The sequence below is a fragment of the Staurois parvus genome, unplaced genomic scaffold, assembly GCF_062004578.1.
Source record: "Staurois parvus isolate SC_StPar_1 unplaced genomic scaffold, SC_StPar_1.0 ptg000183l, whole genome shotgun sequence".
Lineage (NCBI taxonomy): Eukaryota > Metazoa > Chordata > Amphibia > Anura > Ranidae > Staurois > Staurois parvus.
Genome location: NW_028317979.1, coordinates 4,111,888 through 4,137,529, shown reverse-complemented (window position 1 = coordinate 4,137,529; position 25,642 = coordinate 4,111,888). Strand labels below are relative to the sequence as shown.

Genomic DNA, 25,642 nt, shown 5'->3' with positions numbered 1-25,642 from the left:
TGTTGTTTTATTTTTGTTTGTTTTTTCTTTTTCTGATCTGTGATGTGATTGTATGTAAGTTTGGATAGCGGTCTGTACATGGAGACTGCGGTTGCTATATCAGCAGTTGTGCTTCTATCACTAAGTAGCTGATTAGGATAATTACTGGGCAGAGTACATATTATATGGAAAAAACCTTGCGAGCCAAGTAATGAATTCCTTTTGTTGGATCGCAAACTTATTAGCACATAACAACCAATGTGAAAAAACGTGTAAATAAAAATATAATATTGCGCTCACAACCTTCCAATCTATATATAATAAACCTATAAAAATGTATATAATGTATTTGAATATCTGAATAAGTGAATATATAGCCAATCAACTCACATAAATGAATATATAGCCAATCAACTCACATGAATGAAATAGTAAAAAATACTAAAAATATAGTGAAATCATATAATATATTGATAAAATAATAATGTCCCACAGAGAAATATATAGGTGACTTTGTGCTGAAAAAAATCTTCTATAACTTTAAATAGGTGACTGCTTGTGCCTCCTCCCTCAAGTGAAGATGTGCGCTCACCTCATGAATAGCCTGCAATTAGGCTATTAAAGCTTGCGGTTCACCGCGAATCAAATCCCCCTGATGAAGCCACGTGATTAGTGGCGTAACGCGTAGGGGTGGGACTGTTCATGTCACTCGGAGGGAGTTAGTCCGGATATCGGATCACGCACGCACATCTCCAACAGCCAGCGGAGGTCTGAATCAGCTGTACTATCACTATACGATTTATGTGAGAGCCACCTGTCAGCTGTACATTAAAAGCTTTGAAAACGATAAAGCACCATGTCAGAATTTTCTTATTTATGGAGAGTTACATGGAAATAAGAAGACAGCAGAGGGGCATCCAGTGAGAGGATACTGGTCTACAACACAGGTCGCATTATAATTGTTATCTCATCTACAACAGTTCCTAAACAAGTAGGTTCCAAGGAGGTGAACCGCAAGCTTTAATAGCCTAATTGCAGGCTATTCATGAGGTGAGCGCACATCTTCACTTGAGGGAGGAGGCACAAGCAGTCACCTATTTAAAGTTATAGAAGATTTTTTTCAGCACAAAGTCACCTATATATTTCTCTGTGGGACATTATTATTTTATCAATATATTATATGATTTCACTATATTTTTAGTATTTTTTACTATTTCATTCATGTGAGTTGATTGGCTATATATTCATTTATGTGAGTTGATTGGCTATATATTCACTTATTCAGATATTCAAATACATTATATACATTTTTATAGGTTTATTATATATAGATTGGAAGGTTGTGAGCGCAATATTATATTTTTATTTATACTGGGCAGAGTACATGTTCATACTGCTATATATTCTACCGTTTCATGTTGTATTGTGATTTATGACTAAAGCCATGAAGGCTGAAATGAGTCAACTTTCTGTATCTGCAATTTTTACACTGCGGTCTTTGAATAAATGCAAGATCTTAAAGCAACTGCGGTAATGCGGATCTTTTTCTACCATTTCATGCAGGGAGTCCCATTCATGTCAATTAGTACACAACTGCTGCATGGACACAGATGCTGCTCCAAATTTTACATTCATGTAGGTGCGGATGCATGAGGGGGTGGATCCCCAAACTCACACTGTCTGCTTTTGGGGACACAGCTACATGAATGTCAATGTGGGAGCAGCAGCTGTGTCCATGCAGCTGCTGCACCCCAGTATACATTAATGGGACAGACTGTGTGCAGCTGCATGAAACGCCTGTGCATCCTGTGTATGTAAAACACAGCCCTCACATGGGTGTATGCTTGTGTGAATGAAGCCTTAGACATGTTTCACATATAAGTGTTGTTATTTTAAATGGAACCCCAATTCACATGTGCTGTGATGCAGTGCAATGCAACACACTACTGTGGGTTGTGGTTTGCTATGTACTGTAGGAGAGAAGGGACAGGTACATTTTTTGTCTATTCTGGAGTATTGGCAGTCTGTTCAAATGGATAAGCTGCCCTAATGAGACACATGCTAATGCCAGAAATAACTCAAGTGTCTCACTGTTCTCATTAACACATTCTAGGAAAATGAAAGGGCCTAATTATTGCTCAGTGGTCCTCAAAATCAGTAGCACCACTTGCTAATGTTCTTTGTTAGCCTTATGACGGATATGGACAAGCAAATGTTTTACTAGTAGTGATGACACAAACAGGGGCGGACTGACAACTCATGGGGTCCCCGGGCAATAAGGGATCATGGGGCCCCTGTGTCCTTGCCCAAACTCAAAAAAGCCTATGAAAAAGGTACCAGGGGCATCTCATGAGGCCCCCTACTGACCCCGGGCCTACGGGCAGTGCCCAAGTTTTCAAATGGTCAGTCCGCCCCTGGACACAACTGACTACCCATCCTCTGGAAGATAACAAAGGAAAAGGAGACCAAACGTTTTCCCTTTTAACTTAATTATAGTACAAGGCTGAATGACAGAAACATATTTATTTCACAGTAAAACAGGATCAGTTCTTTAAAACAAAACAAAACAAAAACTCAGACATTCATGGGGGGGGCATCAAAAGAAGATGGTCTTGTCTGTCTCATTCATAATTATCAGTCAGCTGCTGCATCTGCAGGGCTCTAATGAGGAAATTGGCAAGGGCTGCATCTCTTTAGATGTGATTTCCCATAGGGAGTATCTCACCAAAAATTAAATTTTTGTTGCAGGGGATGCCAAAAATCTGACTTTTATCTTATTGCACACATCTGTAAAAATCAGTATGCCAATCACTCAGGCAGGACATGGCATTTTCAGGGGGCAATTCTGTACACCATATGTGTATGGAACACCTCCAGGTAGCCATATTGCATTGCATTTTAAAGAAAATTACAGCACTGCAGACTGAAAAGGAAAGGTAATTTTTAATAACATTCAATTACAATATGACTTCAGTCGCAATTGTAAACGCTATGTTATTATTTTTTTACTTGTTCGCTTTTTTCCCCCATGAAAGTGGAGTTACCCTTTAAGTCCAGGACTAGTGAGTGCTGACTTCAACAGGTCTATCTCCAATCATGGGCTGCAATATATCTTACAAAAAAAGAAAACAGGAGCCCTATTTCTGAATCCTTTCTTCAGTATGGTAATCTCAACAACAAGATTAAAAGTTTCACGGCTCCTTCCTCTGCCACGTTCTACTCCTTTTGGAGTTTAGAAAGTTAGTGATGCCTGAAAGGAAACCTGTTGTGACATAATGATGTAGGTTGCAACAGTTAGCCAGTCCACACAGCAGGCTAAATGTTATGTTTTAGCATGTGAGCTACTGTCAGTTTGAGTTGAGGGTCTCAGTGAGAGGATGGTGCGTTGTGCATTTTAGTGTATCACACTATTTACTTTTTTTAACTTTATTCAAAGTGCGTAAAATTATACTTCATTCGTGTCTCTGCAAAGTGTGGTGACATGCAATGTATACCTGTTCACGATGGTAACATTCAACGTCTGTTACTGTTGGTTACTGAATGCTTTATCTGTTTCTCTGTTCGCATGTGTGCTTTAAATAAAAACTACAGTAGTGATAGTAATATGTTATGGTAGACAAAGTACAATATGATCAGATGCACATCTCCATAATGATTTGTATGTGTGTACTGGTCCTGAGGGATCTCTGCCCACTGTGTCTAACTCTTAAATCTCCCTGGGTAAATTTCCACTTTTATTATTTTTACTCTACTTCTGTTAGTATATTGAGATTGCAAACATAGTTTAATAGATGTCATACTAACAACTTCCACTTTCATAGTATTTATACTATCCTGTTATAGCAGTTACACAATGTCGTTGGTTTACTAAAGGCAAATAGACGTTGCACTTTGCAAGTGCAGTTGCGCTAGAGCAGTGGTTCTCAACCTGTGGGTCGCGAACCCTTTGGGGGTCGAACGACCCTTTCACAGGGGTCACCTAAGACCATCGGAAAACACATATTTCCAATGTGTAAAGAGCAGCTACTGTGTAGAAAGCAACTACTGTGTAGAAAGCAGCTACTGTGTTGAAAGCAGCAGTATTGGAGGTAAAACGACACTTCATGAATTATAATTACTGGGTAAATAATTTTATGGTTAGGGGTCACCACAACATGAGGAACTGTATTAAAGGGTCGCGGCATTAGGAAGGTTGAGAACCACTGCGCTAGAGCTTAGTAAATGAGGTGAAGCTTACCTTTGCCAAGAATACCCAATCACATGCAAGGAAAATAAAAAAAAACAGCATTTTTGCTTGAACATGATTGGATGATGGAAGTCAGCAGAGCTTCTGCTCATTTACTAAACTCTGGAGCAACTGCACTTGCAGAGTGCATTTAGTAAATCAACCCCAATGTGTTTAAATATGACAGCGCAGTACAATAGGCACAATAGTATGATCACAACGCTCAATGAATTTTGTATTCTAACACACCTGGTCGGACATATTTCCTCTCCTTCTTGGCACTACAAGTCTGCATGAGGACACTTGTGATTAGGGATGTGGTCAGAACTCTGCATAGCATCGAGTGCGAGAATAGGTGCATGTCAGCATAGGGCATGGGAGTGGGAGGGCAAGAAGGACACTTAAGGACAAAAAAGTTATTTTAAGATATTTTTTGCAAATGAAAAAAAATTACAAATCATAACATATGGTGGTAAAGAAGTATAAAGAATAAAAAAGTGTTAGATTTCAACTAGGCTAATATTGGCCCCATACATAATGAGATTTTTTTATGTACCCATCAATTTATTACATAGAAAATTAGGTGATTTTACAGATATTTTGTTGACAAGTGACCTATATGTGTTGGATTGAAATAATATTTCAATATTGCAAGTGTATAATTGAAAATATGATTCCTATGATATAATCTTACAAGCTTACCAAGTGCTCTGCCACAGAAGATTTTCTACCCTGAGGACAATTGAACTAAACCCACGTCCAACTAACCTCTAAAATATATTCATAGTATTAAAAAAAATGTAAGCAGTCTGAGCAGAAATCAAGTTGGTAGATATAAAAGAAGTTGTTTTTCCCCTGGGTGCATTTTTTCTTTTAAGTAGAGTCTGTTTAATGATGTTTTCACAATCCTGTAATGAGTCCAAGTAAACAATCTCAAATCCAGTGAAAAGTCAGTGGCATGCTGTCCAAATATTTTATTGGTGGTTTGTTTATGAAATCAGAAGCCTGTGAGACAGCACATAATTCATGACACATTTAAGAATAAAAAGAAGCCGACCCAAACAAATAAATTAGGTTTAATGAATTTAAACAACATGTTTATCGTTCTGATGTGAATGTTTATAATCCTTTTTAATAATTTGGAAAATAAGATAACAAAAGGCTTTAAAACTTGTGAAGTATTAGTAATTCTATTGCATCAAACTACTGGAAGTGTAAAGAAAACTGGAAACTCTTACTTGAATGAGAGCTCTATGGTTTACAATGACATGCAGTCAGATACTTTGTACTAACAAACTACTTTGTCATATTCCATTGTTCTCCACTTTCCTGTTCCAGCAGTTGAGCAGGATGTCTAAATATAACTATGCAGTCCAATAGGGACCAGAGTTAGACCCATTGCTCTCAGTAATCAGCACTTAGTAACAGACATGTTGACACACCCCCTTTCATCCTGAATTCTGTGTGACACTTGTGTAGCAGTACCCCCTGAAGGCTCCCATTGGACATATAGTGACTTGCGTTATCCCCTACTTGTACAAAGACTGCCAGCCCACCAAAGCACAGTCCAAAGCACACTGACACAAGAAAGCAGTCCAGGAGAATGTGCCTCCATGATTCAAACTCAAACTTGGACAGTGGGAGAGCATAGGAGGTATGGGACACTTTGAACTGTGAAATTCAACACGGAGTACCCCCAAAACTCTGCTACAGCTGGGAACTTGAAAAGCAGCAACTTGTCTCAGTAGTATCTGCTACAAGGGAGGGAGGTAACCCACCCACCCCAGACTGGTGAAATCCCTTCAACAGGAAGACCCTGCTGTTCTGGTATTAACAGTATTTATCATTCTCTCCAGACACCTACTAGGCCACCCTCCCCCAAAGATTGTCTGGAGCTCAATAAATATTCAGAATAACTATTTCAATCTTCCACTCTATGTTCTAGAAACAACCAGAAAGCAGAAGGGAGTAATAAAATCTGCAGCATGTGAACAGAAAAGTCTGAAACAAGTGAAGGCCAATTTACTGATTACAGTGAGACCAAAAGATAAAAAAAAATGTACCTAACACCTAGAAGCCTACCAAGGAGGGTGCTACACTTGTACTGAGAGGTGTGGTTATGCCATCATAGAGCACTCAAATACAAAACTCAGCAATTCCAATGAAAGTTAAAGTTATTTTAGGGCATTCCCAGGCACAAATCACAAATTAGAACATGTGAAGGTATAATAGTATAAATAAATAAAAAGGCATGAAACTTTAGCTGGGCTTTAATTTAGATGTGATACATTTTCACTTTTGCCATTTACCTTAGGAGACTGCAGACTGCTTATATAAGGTATACTCCTTCCCCTGGCAATTATGTTACTATGGCTTGCCATAAAAAAATTATCTTTTGGCATCCAATTACAAGAATTTTAGCAATCTTAATTACATGTTCTTATCCAGTTTTATACCCTGGATATTGGTATGCATCAATGCGGTATACCTCTTATGTACGGAGCAGTCTCCCAATATCTTATAAATAAATAGATGCAACTCTCGAGGTGCCTAGCTACATATACAATTTAATACAGTTTCATACCATTGCAAATATAAAAATATAAAGTAATACTGTATTATGAGCAACTTTTCATACTACGTAATAGCTATAGTGACACCTCCACTTAAAATGTGTAAAGCATAATAGTGCTATTAATAAATATACATATTCTTCATATTAAAAGACAAATAGGAACAGTTATTAGCAAACATTAGCAAATATCTGATTTCTGTAAACCATTACACAGGTGATGCTCTCCAGATGGTCTCACTCCACATTCTTCTTATGTTTTAAAACACTGATAGTGTTAGATTCCACATGTGCTTCCAAATCCAAAGATGATGTTACCTAGGCTGCTCCATAAGTGTTGTGTCCTTTGACTTCCTCAGGGTTTTTCCAATATCTACATCACATTACAAGTGTTCTTCCACATGTGCATGTAGATGTAATGTACTGTATATTTAGCAAGAGATCCTGAGAGAGCACACCACTGTTACAATGAATCTGAGTGGACATTCAGGTTCCTTTCCAACATGATGATGTCACCTAGGCTGATCCATAAATGTTGTGTCCTTTGACTTATTCAGGGTACTCTCCATAACTACATTACATCTATATCTACATTACATTAGCAAGTGCTGCTCCACTTGTGCACATAGATGGCATGTATTTTAGTCAAGGGATGCTTTGTGAGGACGCTGCTGTTGAAATGAATCTGAGCGCACATTGAGACTCTTCCGCAATATGATGATGTCACATAGGTTGTTTCCTATGTGTTGTGTACATTGACTTCCTCAGAGTTCTCCCAATATCTATTCTTTTTTAAACTTTATATTGGACACCATGGAACAAAACGATTAAGCCATAAATATTATGTTCCCATAGTTGCCATATTCATGACAGGAGAAACAAAACTAGCTGTCTGGAACAGAGTTTTGTGTTGGTTTAATTACTTGAAAATATTGGTTTTGTTTTTCGATGTCTTATATATTTGAAGTGCCCTGCAGTTAATGTAATTTTTGAATTGTCTAAACATTTTCACAGTCATGCATCCCTGACTCACAAAGACCTTTTTGTAACTGTATGAACATACGAGCAATCTCCATTACTCTCCCATCACATCACCTTCATCACTGTTTCACACATGGCCAAATTCATCATTCAGTGCATAGCCCAGTGCCCTTTCATTCACTCTAATTATATGTATATCCCTGGTTCTCTTTTCTAGCACTTTTATAGTCCATAGCTCTGACTTACAGAAAGTGCTGCAGCAGCTGTGACATTTACAATGAAAAAAGTGTTTAACATTCCTCCAAAGGTCTGTTATTTATTTTGGGGAGCCTTTGGAGAGTCTGTGTGCTGTTTTTGTTTGTTTGTTGTTTTTTTTTAAAGAAGCTGGCAATGAAATGTAATTTTCTGGCAATTTAACCACTTGCCTTTCGGAAGATTTGCCCCCCTTATCCTCCCTGGCGGTATGATTATTTCAGATTTTTGGTGCTGAAAGCAGTACCATTATTTTGCATGGAAATATGTAGTTTTTTTTATTGTAGGCCTGTCATTTTTAGGAATAACTCGCTGAAATCTGTCCGAACAAGAGTCTAGTAAACATTCCGGATATTATAAAACTTGAATCATAAATTATAATTTAATAAATAATCATCAAAAATAATAATAATAATAAATGTAATTCAATAATATATTCAAACCAAAAACACTGAAATTTGAAATATAGCGCCAAGTTCGCACATCGCTGAGCAAAGTCGCAAAATCGTTTTCAGTGTCTGATGACGAATTTCCCCACAAATCATTATCACTCAATTCTGCAAGTGGTTCTGATTTACTATCGCTGTTCTCTAGCTGGTCTAAACCGCTTTGACCTAAAGGGGCGCTTTTTGGACGCCATGGACTTTTCTAAGTTTCCAGGCAGAAAGAACAGGCAAAATGCAGGCAGGGCACAGGACAAAGCAGTAGGGACAAAATGTATGTGAAATGCTTTGAAACAGCAATGTTTTACATCGTTTAATAAAAAAATGACATTTTTTAAAACTTTCACATTTGCCGCCGGTTCCGACCCCCGTGCGTCCCAACGTCACAGGGACCGGAACACGGAAGCCGGCATCGGCTGAAGGAGATGGCCAGGGACACTGCAGGAGGAACATCGGGGGAGCAAAGGACAAGGTAAGCGTTGCGGGGAATCCCTGAGCAACGCCACATGGTAAGCCCGAGTGTAGCTCGGGGATACCGCTTTTGGTACTGAAATTTTACCCCGAGCTACACTCGGGAATACTAATGATCAGACCATTAATAATCAGGCCATTTTTTGCTATTCAGCACTGAGCTATTTCAGCTGGTAATTATGCTGTCATGTAATGCTGTACCCAAACAAAATGTATGTCCTTTATTTTCACACAAATAGAGCTTTCTTTTGTTGGTATTTGACCACTACTGGATGTTTTTGTGATATAAACAGAAAAAGACTGAAAATTTTGAAAGCGTTGCGGGGAATCCCTGAGCAACGCCACATGGTAAGCCCGAGTGTAGCTCGGGGATACCGCTTTTGGTACTGAAATTTTACCCCGAGCTACACTCGGGAATACTAATGATCAGACCATTAATAATCAGGCCATTTTTTGCTATTCAGCACTGAGCTATTTCAGCTGGTAATTATGCTGTCATGTAATGCTGTACCCAAACAAAATGTATGTCCTTTATTTTCACACAAATAGAGCTTTCTTTTGTTGGTATTTGACCACTACTGGATGTTTTTGTGATATAAACAGAAAAAGACTGAAAATTTTGAAATAAAAACAATATTTTCTACTTTCTAATTTTTATTAAGAAATATCCAATAAACTCAAAGTTAGTCATAAATTTAGGCCAAAATTACTCTGATACATGTCTTTGGTAAAAAAAAAAACCCAAAACGTGTATATTAATTGGTTTGTGTGAAAGTTATAGCGTCTACAAACTATGGTATATTGGAATTTACGCAGCTTTTACTTTCTGACTACCTATCACATTGTTTGAGGTGCTAAAATGCCAAGGCATTACACTAACCCACCAAGTAACCCCTTTTTGGAAAGTAGACACCCTGAGGAATTTGCTGAAAGGCATGCTGAGTCCATAGAAGATTTTATTTCTTGCCACAAATTTTTGGAAAATTACATTTTTTTTTAACACAACGTTGGCAGATAAATGATATATTGCTCATGCATGCCATGGGTATATGTGGAATAACACCCCAAAACACATTCTGATACTTCTCCCGAGTATGGGGATTCCACATGTGAGAGACTTTTTGGCAGCCTAGCTACATACAGGCCCCTAAAATCCAATGATAACCTCCAAGATTCCAAAGGGCATATTTCTTGAATTCACTTTCTCACTACCTATCACAGATTCAGAAGTCCTAAAATGCCAGGTTAGTACAACACCCCCCACCCCCATATGACCCCTTTTTGGAAAGTAGGCAACTCAAGGAATCTGATAAGAGGCATGGTGAGTATTTTGAAGATATCACTTTGTCACAGGGTTTTCTTTCTTTGTAAATTCCACTTGTAGAACCCACTCCAACATACATACTAGAATCTTTGAGTCTGGTATAAATTTTAAGAATGTATCTCATGTAAAAGAATGTGTGAGTTCCCCATAAAAATCCATACCAGATCCTTAATATGAGCATGCAGCCTGGTTGGACAGGAAAAGGAGTGAGATGAACATGTGCTCCCCTACTAAACTATATCAGGCCACATGCCTTCAGCATTGCGGAGTGCCCTAGCACATTATCCTCATGTTGCTGAGCACAAGGTCCTCTTCCCCACAACCCTGGCTGGTGGTTGTGAAGGTCTGCAGTCAGTAAGCTTATTGGAATCTGGCAGATTCCTTTAACAATAAGAAATACCATCTCCTCCTACATAAATAACTATGCAGTACACAGTACCCCTACTCACTCACAAAAAAAAAAAGAATTGTAACCTGGAAAGACACCCAAGCATTTGACAAGTCCTTTATTAAGAAAAAAAATAAAATCCCCAAAAAAGTCTCATATTGTAAATCCATCACCAATCATGAGGTGCTGACTCGCTGAAAAAAAACAAAAAACAATAACTCTACCTACAAGACTGATTCTCCTACATAGATGTCATCAAATATGTAAGGGAAGGGGCAGGGATGGTGGTGATGACAATGACTAAATATGGCCAGTGACCGTATTTAGACAGTGACGTTACTGCCATTCAAGGTTCTTTGCTTAAATTGCAGGGATTCCAGGAGACATCAGTAGTTCCTAGGGACACAGTGAGCCCAAGCATCTGTGGTTCTTTAGGAACCAGTGACATCAGGAAGCTGTCATATAAAGAAGCGCTAGAAATAGTGATTCTATATATGATTTTCAGTTCTTGCCACACAGGACACTGAATGGGCAAAAGCCTGGGAATTCAGACAAATGCTTGAACAGCCAGTTCAGTCAAAACCTAAGTTCAGACTCAACCATTATTCCCAACAACAAACACCTGACTGGGGTTCTAATCTATCTACACTCTACCTAAAACAAAAAAGTTTTGACTTTACTATACATTTTAAGGCTACTGAAATTTATGGTGGTGTATGTAATATTTTATTGATCATTATTTATTTAAAAAAACAGCTTGTATTTGATAATATGTTTACACATAATTATTTTAGACAAATATAGCAAGCCTATTAGTCAAAGTAATTAACAAACTTTCTTTACCATTACTGTAACGTTTTGCTTCTTCTTCATCATATGTACAGTAAACACTGTGTATTCGGCTACAGTTCTCACCATATTATATTTCATGCGCTACAGGTGCAGTTGGCCAAAGAGGAAAAGTGTGAATTTCTCCCCTTCTTGTCACCTCGCAAAGTCATCATAAAAGCTGGGAAAATAAGTGGTGTAGAATTTGTACGTACAGAACAAGATGAAGACGGAAACTGGATTGAAGATGAAGATCAAGTTGTCCAGATAAAAGCAGAAGTTATTATCAGTGCCTTTGGATCTGTACTAAGTGATCCCACAGGTAAAATAATTACATATACCATAGTGATTCAGATACAAGATTATACTTTCAAATTTTTACTGTAAGCTAGCTATATTGATGATGTTTTCATTTAGTTATAGAGTGGCAAAAAGACAGAATTTAAGGAATATATTAAGATATTGAATCGAAAAGTGGGATTTATGAGAATCTCATAAAGTTCCTGAACTTGTAAATTAAGAAAACTACAAAATTTTAAAATATACACTACAATTTTTAGAAAGCTGACTTCCATAAAGTGCCTCAACACTAGATGAATCAGGGACAATGCATGTGCACTAGGCAAAATTGTTCTTTACAGGAAGATTTTCTAAAAGAGTAAAAACAAAGCTTCTGAGGGTACCCAAAGAGAGATCCTGTGAGATCATTTAATACAGCAAAGGACAGAACCATATAATCTCTGTTGTCATCACAGAAAACAGAAAGCAAATATACTGCATGACCAATAGGGACATACTCTAATCAATTGGGAAAGCTTTTTAGTATCCTAAAAGGTTAAGGGTCTCCCACCTTGCCAATGGGGTTTAATTGGTGCCACACCCCTTAATAACCGGACACTAAAAAATACATAGCCCTAACTAGAAAACCTAATGGGGCTTTAGAGGCACATACCACAAAATTAAATATTCAAAAAAGTAACAGAATATAGCTTTATTAACAAAATTCAAACCACAGTTGTGGTGTTGAGGGTCGAACAGACAAAACATTCATCTTAAAATGCACAATGTACTAGTAACAAACACAATCAATATAAACCATTACAAGATATGTTCTTGAACAGTATAATGTCATAATAATTATGATGATTTCAAGTTAAAATTTGCTAGTTGCTCCAATGCATTTCATGGGGCACAGCCCACTTCTTCAGGGAGATAAAGTGTGTGATTCTAGAATTATACGAAAATGGCCAAAAAAAGTTAAACTGAATATATAGCATGTTTAGAGAGATAATAATAGATCTAACAAACGCTCTATCAGCATATTACCCATTGATGACATCATTGACTTTATGAGAGGTCAGTGGGAAAACATGGACAATTGATCCCAAAAGGAAGGAAAGAAAATAATTAAAATAAGGAGGAGCCTAGAAAATCTCAATGATGTCCTAGTGAAATGAGAAAAAATAGTAGCTAGCAGGGGCGGACTGATCATTCGAGCACTCGGCACTGCCCGAGGCCCGGGGATCAGTAGGGAGCCCCATGAATCGCCCCTGGTACCTTTTAATAGGCTTTTTTTTGGGTGTGCTTTGAGTGTGGGCAAGGACACAGGGGTCCCTATTGCCCGGGGGCCCCATGGGTTGCCAGTCCGCCCCTGGTAGTTAGACATTCGTAAGGCACACATAATGGTAAATGTGAATGTTTAAATTTCTAGGTGATACAGCATAAAACTTTGGAAAAGGAACACAAGGAAGCACCAACTAAGTGCAATATTAAAAGACAAGTTTATTAAAAAGCCAGTGAGCAACTCACACACAATTTCCCATGAACAAGATTATTTAGGTTGGTCCCTGAATTAACTAGTGGTATGATTCTATACAATAGAATTATAATCACTGTGACGCATTACACATTGCAGGGCATAGAGATGTAGTTGTTTTGTCTGATACTTATCTTAAGAGTTTATACTCATATACTATTTTAGTTTTCATTGTTTCATTTTCTCTGTATTCCCTACATTAATTTACTTATTTATGGTTTTATTTGACGTATGTGGTCGACTATAATCACAGTTAAATCCCCCCAAATAAGTTGACCATTTTTTTTTTTTTTTTTTTAATTTTGGTTTGAGGTGTACAAAATGGTATTGTCCAGTTTTTAGCTCTAGTGTCATCCTGTATTGTTTGTATCAACACTGAATTGGTATTTGATCCATTGTCTTTGTAGATGCACTGTCCCCTTTAAGGTAGGGGGCTACTGCTGATATTGAAATTGAGAATTATCCTCATCCTTTGGGGCCTCACCCCCTGCTCCATCCTATAGTAGGTGCTCACTGTAGCTTGTAACAGGTTTGATAACAAAGCTAAAGCTTTGATATGCATAACCACACCCCTCCCTGGTGCTCCTTGGTGGCATCACCTCTGGTTGCATTCCACGCTGGCCCTGCTACTTCAAGTCATGATCCCCCATGGTCTTTGAGCATGGTGAAGAGCAGAAACATCAATCCAGTCAGAGATTCTAACTTGTGCCTATTATCAGACGGCAGAAAAATCAGACATGCCTGCCTTTGTCTTTTTTACATGTGAGTTGCCCATTGACTTTTAAATAAACCTGTGTTGTAATACTGCACTTAGTTTGTGTGCCCTTGTGTTCCTTTTCCAGATTGACAGAGTTTTCTTCACTTTATGGGGCTGCTGCCACTTTCTGCTATGAAAGCCATTGACTATTATTTACAGTATTATGGTCTTTAATGCATATGGACTTTTTTAACTTTGTGTATTGGGGTATTATAAACCTCCTCCAGGCCACCCTCATAAAGTCTGTTTCTGATTGTTTGGTCAGAGACATTCACACCAGTGTCCTGCAGGAGGTCATTTTGTAGGGCTCTGGCAGTGCTCATCCTGTTCCTCCTTGCACAAAGGAGCAGATATCGTTCCTGCTGATGGGTTAAGGACCTTATATGGCCATGTCTAGCTCTCCTAAAGTAACTACCTGTCTCCTGGAATCTCCTCCATGCTCTTGAGACTGTGCTGGGAGACACATCAAACCTTCTGGCAATGGTACGTATTGATGTGCCATGCTGGAGGAATTGGACTGCCTGTGTAACCTCTGTAGGGCCCAGGTATCACCTCATGCTACCAGTAGTGACACTAACCCTAGCCGAATGCAAAACTAGTGAAAGACAGTCAGAAAAGATGAATAGGAAAAAAATGTCAGTGGCCTCCACCGGTAAAACCATTCCTGTTTTGGGGGTTGTCTCATTGTTGCCCATCTAGTGCGCCTGTTGTTAATATCATCAACACCAAAACAACTGAAACTTATTAACAACCCCCTTTACTACTTAACTGACAAGTTCAATATCCCAGGAGTTTAACTGACCTAATGCTATACTCTGATTAAAAAGTGTTCCTTTAATTTTTTGAGCAGTGTATGATCTTTTTATAGGAAAGAATGGTAAATAGAGTGTAAAGCGATATCTGTACTGCTATTAGTCTTTCCATTTTGTTCTACATGGGAGACAAAGTACTGTCAGCTGGACAGTATTTATTGATTGCGTATAATAATGATATGATCCCTGTGATAGGATCTGGAGGCTTATGTGGCTGCCTAGGGTCCTGTAGCGTTTTTCTGAGGGGTTCCTTTTGTGCAATCATATTTTGATGTTGGAAAGCATCCTTTTATAGGATATTTTTTTCCCAAGATAAGAGATGTGTTAAGAGTGTCTGCAGGCCGCATACTGTATGTGCAAATGCTTGGGCATGTCATGAGGCAAAGATTTTCCAAATGTCAAATCATGCTATATATGTCATAATGTAAACAGGAAAAGGGTGTTTCTTGAGCCAACATCACCAGTATAGAATTCAACAAGAAAAAAAGTCAAGTTAGATTAATGTTGTGCTTGTTCTCTAGCTCTCTTATGCTATTGGTAAATTGGTATATCAATGACTAGCTGACTAATATAGGTCAATCAGACTTCATATAAAAAGCTACCAATCATTCTTCATCTATATTAGAATTACTTTTCATCTAGATCTTCCAAAGAAATATTATGTTACTTTGGTTCATAAGAACAAAGGACATGATTGACGTATAGTACAATAAAAACACTATTGTTTCATCATTTCTTTTCATCTAACTTCTAAAGGTAATTTGGATCATAAAAAGTAATTTCAGACTTCTATACTGTACCTGTCTCTTGACCAGCCAAGACTTAAAAAAAAAAGAAAAAGAAACACATCTTTGTAATAAATTCATATTAAAATTGGTTACATTTCATGTATTTTGTTGAGACATTCTACAACAAAGTACCAAATTTGTTAAGGAAACCCTTATATATGTTGTGCATAGTCTTATATGATGAGCTTAGTCACATATTCTTATACGATGAACTTATTCCTAATTAATTTGTCATCTGTTGTAGAGCTCAGAGTGTGCCATATTTCATGTGATAAGTATTAGGGCTGATATACACAAGTGGCAAAAAGAGTGCTAGATGCATGTTTCTGATGCCAAATATGCCACTAGCATAGGCACTTAGCAAAATGACAGTTTTGTACCTCTGTACTGAATTAACATAATGCAGGCTGCATCAAATTTGACTTAATGAAAGTGGTTATAAAGGCAAAAAGTTGTTTTTTTTACCTTAATGCATTTTCTTTCATAATTTGCTTCCCTCGACCCCCTCTTAAACATTCACCTGAGCCCGATCTTGATGCAGCACTGTGCCCATTTGCAGCGCCCTTCTCCCCTCTCTTTTTTTTTTACAGGTGACTCTGCAGCACCAGGAACCATCGGCTCCTGCTGCTGTCAGTCAAATCCAGTGATGAGAAAGTGTGGGCAGGTATAGCTGCACTGTCTATGTCTTTAGATGCACACAACCAGGACTGAGCATGTCTATCCCCCCCCACAAAAAAATAAGAACCTTTTCAATCATTTGAAGATCTTAAATGATCACTAAAATCTCATAAAAACTATAACATGCTAGTGTAATACCAAATGTTGCATTTAATCTATTTTAATTGCGCAGCATGTTATAACAGACATCAGCTTGTTCTCCTGCATTGTCCCCCTTTTACATTTGTCTCCGCCTTTGTCACTATCAGGAAGCCAGAATGAATCAGAAAATGTGCATGCAACACTACAGCAAGTACATTAAGAGGGGGAAAGGCTAAGGCAGAAAAGCAATCAAAAGTAATCGCAATATTTGATTTAACCACTTAAGCTCAGGAAGATTTTACCCCCTTCATGACCAGGGCATTTTTTGCTATTTAGCTTGGTAATTGCTTGGCCATGCCATGCTTTACCCAAAATAAATATATATCAGTTTTTCATAGTGTCATGGTGTAACCTGCAGATTTCTGTTTGTGAAACTCTTACCTCCTTGCTGCAGTGTTATCATGGATCTATGACTCCATTTCACATGTGGTGTTTGGCTTCTTTGTTCACCTATGGGCGTTGTTTGCTATACTGTGGGTTTACATCCTTTTCCCTTCTTTTACTTCCTCGGTCACCTCCCTGTTTGCTTTCCTATTTATACACGTGCCCAGTAGAGCACGTCTTGCCTGAGCAACTTCACAGTTCTTTGAGCTCCTGTCTGTGTACTACTGTGTATCCTGTCTGAGTATCCTGTCTGACTACCTGTGTACATATCCTGGCTTTGTTGACTGTTTATGCTTGCCTGCCACCTGCCCTGACCTCTGCTTGTTTCCTGGTCTTCACTTCTGTCTCCTGCTGCTGTAGTCAGCACTCGCTTAGTTGTCTCCGCATTCTCATCTGGGCATACCTGGGGGCCAATCTTGTTCCAGCTTGCTGAAAGGCCATCCCCACCATCAGAAGTCCTGGTAAAGAAGCAGGCTGGGTCTTAGACTCCATACCCTGGGGAACCCCAATTGGTAAACTACAAGGGATCACTACCATTGAAACCTGATAGTTTGCTCAGGCCATGAGCTCCTCCACAGCCTCTTCTGGAGCATCTGCAATGTTTGGCACAGAGAGTTGACATCCGGCAGGCCTGTCAACTGCAGGTCATGCAATGTCTAGAAGAACTTTCCTCCTGCTTGGACTAGCTGCAGGTTGTGTCCATTTTCTCACCCTCCATTTCTACTCCTGCTGCAGCTCCCATGGTTCCTCCTGTGTCAGATAGCTCTTTGAAACTCCAGCTGCCTCCCCCACCTTTATTTTCTGGTGATAAAAAAAGCTTTCCAGGGCTTTCTCAATCCATTTTGAACTATCAGCCCACTATTTCACTACTGATTGTTCCACGGTTGGGTACATGATATCACTCCTCAGATGCTCTGGCTTGGGATTTACCACTGTGGGAGCATCAAGATCCTATGATTTCCAGTCTCCCTGCCTTCCAGAAAGTTTTCTGTAAGACCTTCAATGTGCCTGGCAGGGCCTTATCCACTTCTAAAGCACTTCTTCTGCTTCATCAAGGATGCATGACTATTGGTTAGTACTCATTTCAGTTTCATACCTTGGCCTCGGAACTAGCAAGAAATAATGAAGCCTTTACCGCAACCTTTTGGCAAGGTTTAGCAGATCATATAAAGGATAAACTAACTGGAAGAACTATACCCTCCACTCCGGATGACTTGTTTGCCCTTAGCATCCAAATTTATGTCTTATTCCAGGAGAGACATCTGGAAAGGGCTGCCCCACATCGTCCCCCCCCCCACCCAGTGGGTCGTTTAGCACATGTCTTCAAGGAAGCTCCTTAACAACCTGCCTCTGCAACTATGTCAACATCTGAAGAACCTATGCAATTAGGGTAGACACACCTCACACCACAAGAGCAATTGCGTCACCTGAAACTCAGCCTTTCTGTGGAGCTGATGGTCACATAATAAAGTCCTGTCCACCCAGGGAAACTCTAGGGTCTAGGTCCCTCAGAGGAAGGTGATCTAGGACAGAGCCTGAATTCCATCAATTTCACTCGATTTGTCTTGCCTGTCTCCATTCATTGGGCCCTGAACTCATATTAAGTACCTGCATATGTGGATATTGGGGCAGCCAAGAACTTCATTGGGCAGTCCCTGGTCAATGAATTGGGCATCCCTCTCGTTCCCTTGATGACGTCCCTTTCAGTATCTGCAATTGATGGTTCCACTTTGGGCTTACCCCTACGGATCCAAAATACCCCCATAACTATGCATGTTGTTGTTCTTTTTCATCGTGAGGAACTTTCCTTCTTGATCCTTCTAGTCCCATCATTCTTGGACTGCCATGGTTTCAAAAACATTCACCCTATCTAGATTGGAACTCTGTTCAGGTGTTGTCATGGGGGTCGCAATGCCATCAGATTTGTCTCCCTAAGGTACTCACACCTGACTCTGTACCCGTGGCTGAGGTCACCACCTCTCCAACGCTCCCTCAACATTATCAAACCTTCCAAGATGTTAATTTTTAATAAAGCTGCTCCCCTGCCTACTCTTACTGCAGGCCCCCTTCCAGTCCATCTCTAGTTCCTTACCCTCTTTGCTGCCTAAACCATCAGTCTCCTTACATACTGTGCAGCCCAAAGCTCCAACTCCACTACCATCTGTATGGGTGGAGACCCCAACATCTGTGAACTCTGTACCATCTGCATTCCCAGCTTTGTGTACCCTGTCTGCTGAGACCCCAGCCCCTTACTTCCTTCAGCCACTTTGGACTCAGCCGTGGTTTTGACATTAGTAGCTTAAGTGCTTACCCCAGATTCCTGTTCTTCATAGCCTGTCATGCCCACTGTACAAATCAAAGCCTCTACTTCTATTCCCTTACCTTTGCTAAAATCCTTCACTCTTACTCGTGTGTCCTCTCTGGCAGCCTCCTCACCAGATCCTTCATCTTGGTTACTGGTGTCTGCTCCAGCCCAATCACTTGGCTTATCTTCTCCCATTCTTGCTCCTTTAGTGGTACATATTTCTAAGAACTTACATCTGACAGCTTCCAAATACCAATTAGTTGCAGACTAAGCCTTGTGAGTTTAAAATCTCTACCTGGCAACAAGGTCTTGCTCTCTACTAAAAATATCCATCTCTTGCGTACCCTCTGTGAAATTTGCTCCCCGTATCATTGGTCCCATTACAATCTTTTGCTAGGTTAATCCTGCCAATGTCAAGCGCTGTCTACCTTCAGATTTGATATGGATCAAAATGATATGGATCAAAAATGATCCATATCATTTATGCAAAAATATCTATTTGATAGACTCACATTCATTATCTCATACATTATTATAATTTAATCACTAATGCTATACACCAAGTGGACGGTAAATTTGGTTTGATATAATTAACCACCACCACAACCCATGATAAAGATAAATAATTAATCTGTTCATCTACTACAGGAGCGCGGCATCTATTTTAAAATCATTCAAAACAGTATGGCGCCATCACAGGAAGTGATGAAGTGCGTTTCTGTTTATTTCTACATTAGTATAGCCACTGTATACAAATGATAGAGGCTCTTGATGACATGCGGTCATGCAAAACAGCGTTGAACAGAGCAGAATTGCTAGAGGTCCTGGCGCCAATCCTTGTGGGATTGGAGACCCTGCATATAGGTGTACCTAGCAGCATCTGTGAAAGATTTTATGTCGATATTTTTACCTGTATGTACATTTTGGATAACCATTAAATACTGCACTATGAGCATCTTTTGTATGGTCGAGGATAAACACAGTGGGTGTTTCCTTTTTCCTTTTTCCCTTTTTGCATGTTGAAGGCTGGAATAAGACACACTGGGACTCATTATTTCTTCACTGAATTTATACTGTATCATATTTACATCAACTTTGGTTTTGGAAGAAATCTGTATTCTTGATTTATGGGCACATTGACATTTACATTATTTCTATATGGTGACATGAAGTATACACTATTATTAATAATTAAGCAATGTAATGTTTTGTATATACGTGCTAATAATATACACTGTCACTGTACCAATGACTGGGAAGGTGTTAACATTTTTGGGCAATAAAAGGGTTAACTGTGTGCCTGAAAATGTTTACTGTGTGCACTGTGTGCTGTTTTTGCTAAGAAATATGCCGGTTTTTACTCCCTGCTTATCATGGTGAAAAAAAAAGCAGCACACTGCTGTTGTCTGTAGAGAGCCCTGTGTTGTTCACCAACACAGGGCTCTCTTCTGTCATTTGCTCAGCCAATCAGCTGGTCCTGGAAATCATTTACTGGGACCCATTGCTTGGCTTGTGTTATAGCAAATGACAGCATAGCCGGGGAGGGGCTCCCGTGAGAGCAAAACCCAGATCACTTACATGTACATGATCTGGCACAGGACAGCCGCCTGCCTGCAGTATATCTGCATGGCCAGTCAGCAAACTGTAAAAAAAAATGTTTATGATACACAGTGCTTTAGCAAACTAAATGTTATCTCAGGTTTAGGTTTACTTTACTGATATTACACTTATTAATTTGAAGTACCTCAATGAGTAGAAACACTGCTTTTTTTAGGCTGTCATTAAGAGCTTGTAAAAGTTAATGCTATTGACCCTTTAGGTGGAACACAGCTTTAACCACTTCCCGTCCGGCCCATGTACATAAACTGCCGGACAGGAGCAGTGCAGGGGTGGGTGGCAGTTTATAAATGTCCTCCCATCTTCTCTGCTTGTGCGTGCTCCCTGGGAGCGTGCAGCACTGCGAACTGATATCATTTCTTGCTACATGTGAAATGTATGAATGATCACAGAGATCACATGGTACAGGGCTATTCACAACAGCCTTGTACCATGTAACAAGCTGTGACCAATCACAGCTCGTACAGTATTTCTCAATGGCTGCAAGAATGCGGCCAGAGAGAAGGAGAAATGGTTGCTTTTACAACCTTTATGGGTGTAAAAGCAATTAGTGTAAAAAAAAATAAATAAATAAATCTTCATCACCCCCCACACATAGTACAGTGTCGCTATGGTGACACTGTACTGCTAGGGTAACAGTATGTTAAAAAAAAAACCCATAAATAATAATACTAAAAAGATAACTGAATACATTTTGGCCAAGATTTATGAAGAAAGATTATTAATTTGCAAAATTGTATAAGAAAAACACTTTTTTTCAAAATTTTTGGACTTTTTCATTTATATAGCAAAAAAAAAATCCCAGTGGTGAATAAATACCATCAAAATAAAATGTTATCTGTCTCAAAAAAATGCAAAACAATTCATATGGGTACAGCGTGTCATGACCGTGCAATTGTCATTCAAAGTGTGATAGCACTGAAAGCTGAAAACTGGCCTGGACAGGAAGGGACTAAAAGTGTCCGGACTTGAAGTATTTAAAAGAAAAGAGAACTATTTAAGGGGGCCCGCTGCAGAAAATGTGAAATGTTCCTGTTGTGAGACCGTAATAAAAGGTCCACGATTGGAGTAAAGGACCCTGGGTTCAGAAGCAAAGGAGGGGGTCAGGGGGGTACTTCATGGTTTCTTGCATCGGGGCCCTGAAGGTTCTAGTTACGCCTCTGGGTGCTACACAAATAACAAATACAAACAAATAACAACATTTCTAGATGTTCTCTATAACTTAACAAATCTTCAATTCTTAAGTTTTCACTTTAACTCTCCGTATGCTTGTTCTGAGACAGTTGTTTTGATGCTATTGAAAACAGAGGCATTCAGATACCTAGCATTTTCTGGAATAGGTCAGTGAAAACAGTAAGTTTTCTTTAAGGCAGAGATTTAATATGCATGGACAACTGAAAGGTTAAACAAAACACACCTGCTTCTTTTACCAAGGAAATGTATAGTTTTGACCATTGTATGAACTTGGACAGTGATAATGGCATTGTCTACTTAAGCTTACTCTTTTAATACAAAACCATGTCTGAATGTAGAGCATTCAGTGTAAAATGTCAGTGTTATTGGCTTAGAGGCAACCAAAAATAACACTAAGCCTCATACTATGTCACATCCCCAAGCACAACAAATTTATTGCACATAACTAATGCACTGTCACATACAAAGCATACGTTGTCACACTGGATACTAAGCTTCTTTCCCTGGTGTACTTGTGAAACTGATAAACTCTGAGCGTTCTGCCAAGTTGGAATCTCTTGGGGAAAAAAAAAATCCCAGCATTGAGATAATATAAAGAAATTATCGTCCTTCCAGGCCACTGATGATTCATACGCAGAACCATATGGGCAATCTGGTATTACATCTGCCTCTAGCAGACTGGCTCTGTACATAAACAGGTGTTCACTTTCCAGTCCTACAAATATGTGAAACCCATATATAGTGAGTTTTTAAAAATACAAAACAGCTATGTTAAACTGTTTTATTTATGAATCATTTACAGTTAACTGTAAGCATAAATAATTGTTGATTCAGAACATTGTTTTAAAAAAAAAGTCTTGATATAATTTCAAGCAAGGAGGTTTGACACTTGAAAGCTTGTAATGGGTTTTGTGATGTAACTACTTGCCTATCGGGCACTTATACCCCCTTCCTGCCCAGGCCAATTTTCAGCTTTCAGTGCTCTCACACTTTGAATGACAATTACTCAGTCATGAAACACTGTACCCATATACAATTTTCGTCCTTTTTTTCACACAAATAGATCTTTCTTTTGGTGGTATTTAATCACCACTGGGTTTTTTATTTTTTGCACTATAAATGAAAAAATACAGAAAATTTTGAAAAAAAAATGCGTTTTTCTTCGTTTCTGTTATTAAAGTTTGCAAATAAGTAATTTTTATTCATACATTTTGACCAAAATTTATACTGCTACATTTCTTTGGTAAAAATAACACAAATCAGTGCATATTATATGGTCTGTGTGACAGCTATAGAGTCTAAAAGCTATGGTACCAATCATTGAAAATTGACCACACCTGATCACACCTGATGACACCTGATGTACCAATGGCCTCTCTCATTTATTGAGGCCCTAACAAGCCAGGACAGTACAAATACCCCCTAAATTACATTCCAAAGTAAGAGGCATGGTGAATTTTTTGAAGTTGTAATTTTTTCCCACAATTATTTGGAAAACTAAGTTATTATTTTATTTTTTTCCCCCCACAAAATTGTTATATTAACAAGTTATTTCTCACACACAGCACATGCAGCTACACCTCAAAATACTTTCTGCTACTCCTCCTGAATATAACGATACCAAATGTGTGAGAATTTTCCACAGCCTGACCACATAGAGAGTCCCAACATGCAAGGAGCACCATCAGGTGTTCTAGGGACATAAATTACACATCTAACATCTTGACTACCTATTACACTTTCTAAGGCCTTGAAGCACCAGGACAATGGAATTACCCACAAAATGACCTTATTTTGAGAAGAAAACACCCCACCGTATATTTTGTGAGGTATAGTGAGTCTTTTGAACATGTTGTTTATTTCCAAACATTTTCAGAATATGTGGGAAGCAAATGAAATCGTATTGTTTTTTACACAAAGTTGTCCATTTATAAGATATTTCTAACACATAGCACGTAAATACCAAAAAAACAAAAAAAACAAAATACATTCTGCTACCTCTCCTGAGTATGTCAATACCAAATGTGTGAGACTTTTCCACAGCCTGGCCATATACAGAGGCCCAACATCCAAGTAGCACCTTTAGGCGTTCTAGGGGCAAAAATTACACAGCTAATTTCCTGACAACCTATTACACTTTTGAAGGCCCTGGAGCACAAAGACAATGGAATTACCCACAAAATGACCTCATTTTGGAAAGCAAACACCTCAATGTATATTCTACAAGGCATAATGAGTCTTTTTAACATGTCATTTTTTTTCCACAAGTGTTCAGAAAATGTGGAAAGAAAATGAAAGTGTATTTATTTTTTTACACAAAGCTGTCCATTTATAAGTTATTTCTAACACATAGCATGTACATACGAAAAATTACACCCCGAAATACATTCTGCTACTCCTGAGTATGGGGATACCACATGTGTAAGACTTTTCCACAACCTGGCCACATACAGAGGTCCAACATCCAGGTAGCACCTACAGGCGTTCTGGAGCCATAAATTACACTTTCCTGACTACCTATCACAATTTTGAAGGCCCTGGAGCACCAGTACAGAGGAAACACCCACAACACGACCCAGTTTTGGAAAGCAAACACTCCAAATTATTTTTTATGAGGCATGATGAGTCTTTTGAACATGTCGTTTTTTTCCACAAGTTTTCAGAAAATAAGGAAAACAAATGAAAACTTAATTTTTTTACAAAAAGTTGTCAATTTTTTAAGATATTTCTAACACATAATATGTAAGTACCACAAAATACATCCCAAAATACATTCTGCTACTCCTCCTGAGTATGGCAATTCTACATGGATATGACTTTTACACAGCCTGACCACATAGAGAGGCCCAACATGAAAGGGGCACTATCAGGTGTTCTAGGGACATAAATTACATATCTAATATCTTGACTACCTATTACATTTTTGAAGGCCCTGAAGCACCAGGACAATGGAATTACCCACAAAATGACCTCATTTTGAGAAGCAAACACCCCAACACATATTCTTGGAGGCATAATGAGTCTTTTAAACATGTCAACATATCACAAATGTAAAAAGCCCCTGTAAGTGACCGTTCACCCCCCTCTTCATGATGTGCTGTGTCCAAGGGACAGTTCCGATGCGCACCGATATGACGCCATCCCAGAACTGGCCAGCAGCGGTGAAGCCGTCATTTGGCTATCTGCGCTCAGCAAGTGGTTAAGGGCTCACACACATTGAACACTGGATGTACATTTTCCTTTTCTAGATACTACAGCAGTGTTCATATGGGTGATGAATAGGAGTTTTTTCAGGGGAAACACTGACATGAACAATTGTCAAAGTGTCAAAGACAACAGAACTTTCTGTTAACATCAGGGCTATGACTTTCTGTGGTTGGGACCCATAGTAAGTCAATTAAGGAGGTCTCCTGTCTTTCTAATCTCTTTATCAAAAGCAACGTAGGCAGTGAAACACAATGCTAATTGTTTTCATAGCATTTGCACATAGGTTCTCAAATGTTGTATACATTATTTAATCCAAATGATATTAATACATGTTCAAATTACTGTGTTGCAAGAGTGTTGCAAGACAGCTCTGGGCCCACTGTGTTTCTTGGCCGCATAAAAGTCCTGTTGACTCTATGGCTATAATTACATCCTTGAGCAATGCTTGTTGTGCTGCATGTAACAATGCATATTCTTTTT

At 38.8% G+C, this 25,642-nt stretch overlaps 1 protein-coding gene across 1 annotated transcript in view; it reads left to right on the top strand.

Annotated features, from left to right (window-relative positions):
- The window catches only part of DPYD (dihydropyrimidine dehydrogenase), a 1,720,296-nt gene that overhangs the window by 825,418 nt on the left and 869,236 nt on the right, over positions 1-25,642 (top strand). The window contains exon 11 of the mRNA XM_089677280.1: positions 11,575-11,785. Within this exon, the coding sequence (XP_089533406.1) occupies positions 11,575-11,785 (211 nt within the window). The remainder of the gene's footprint in view (positions 1-11,574; positions 11,786-25,642) is intronic.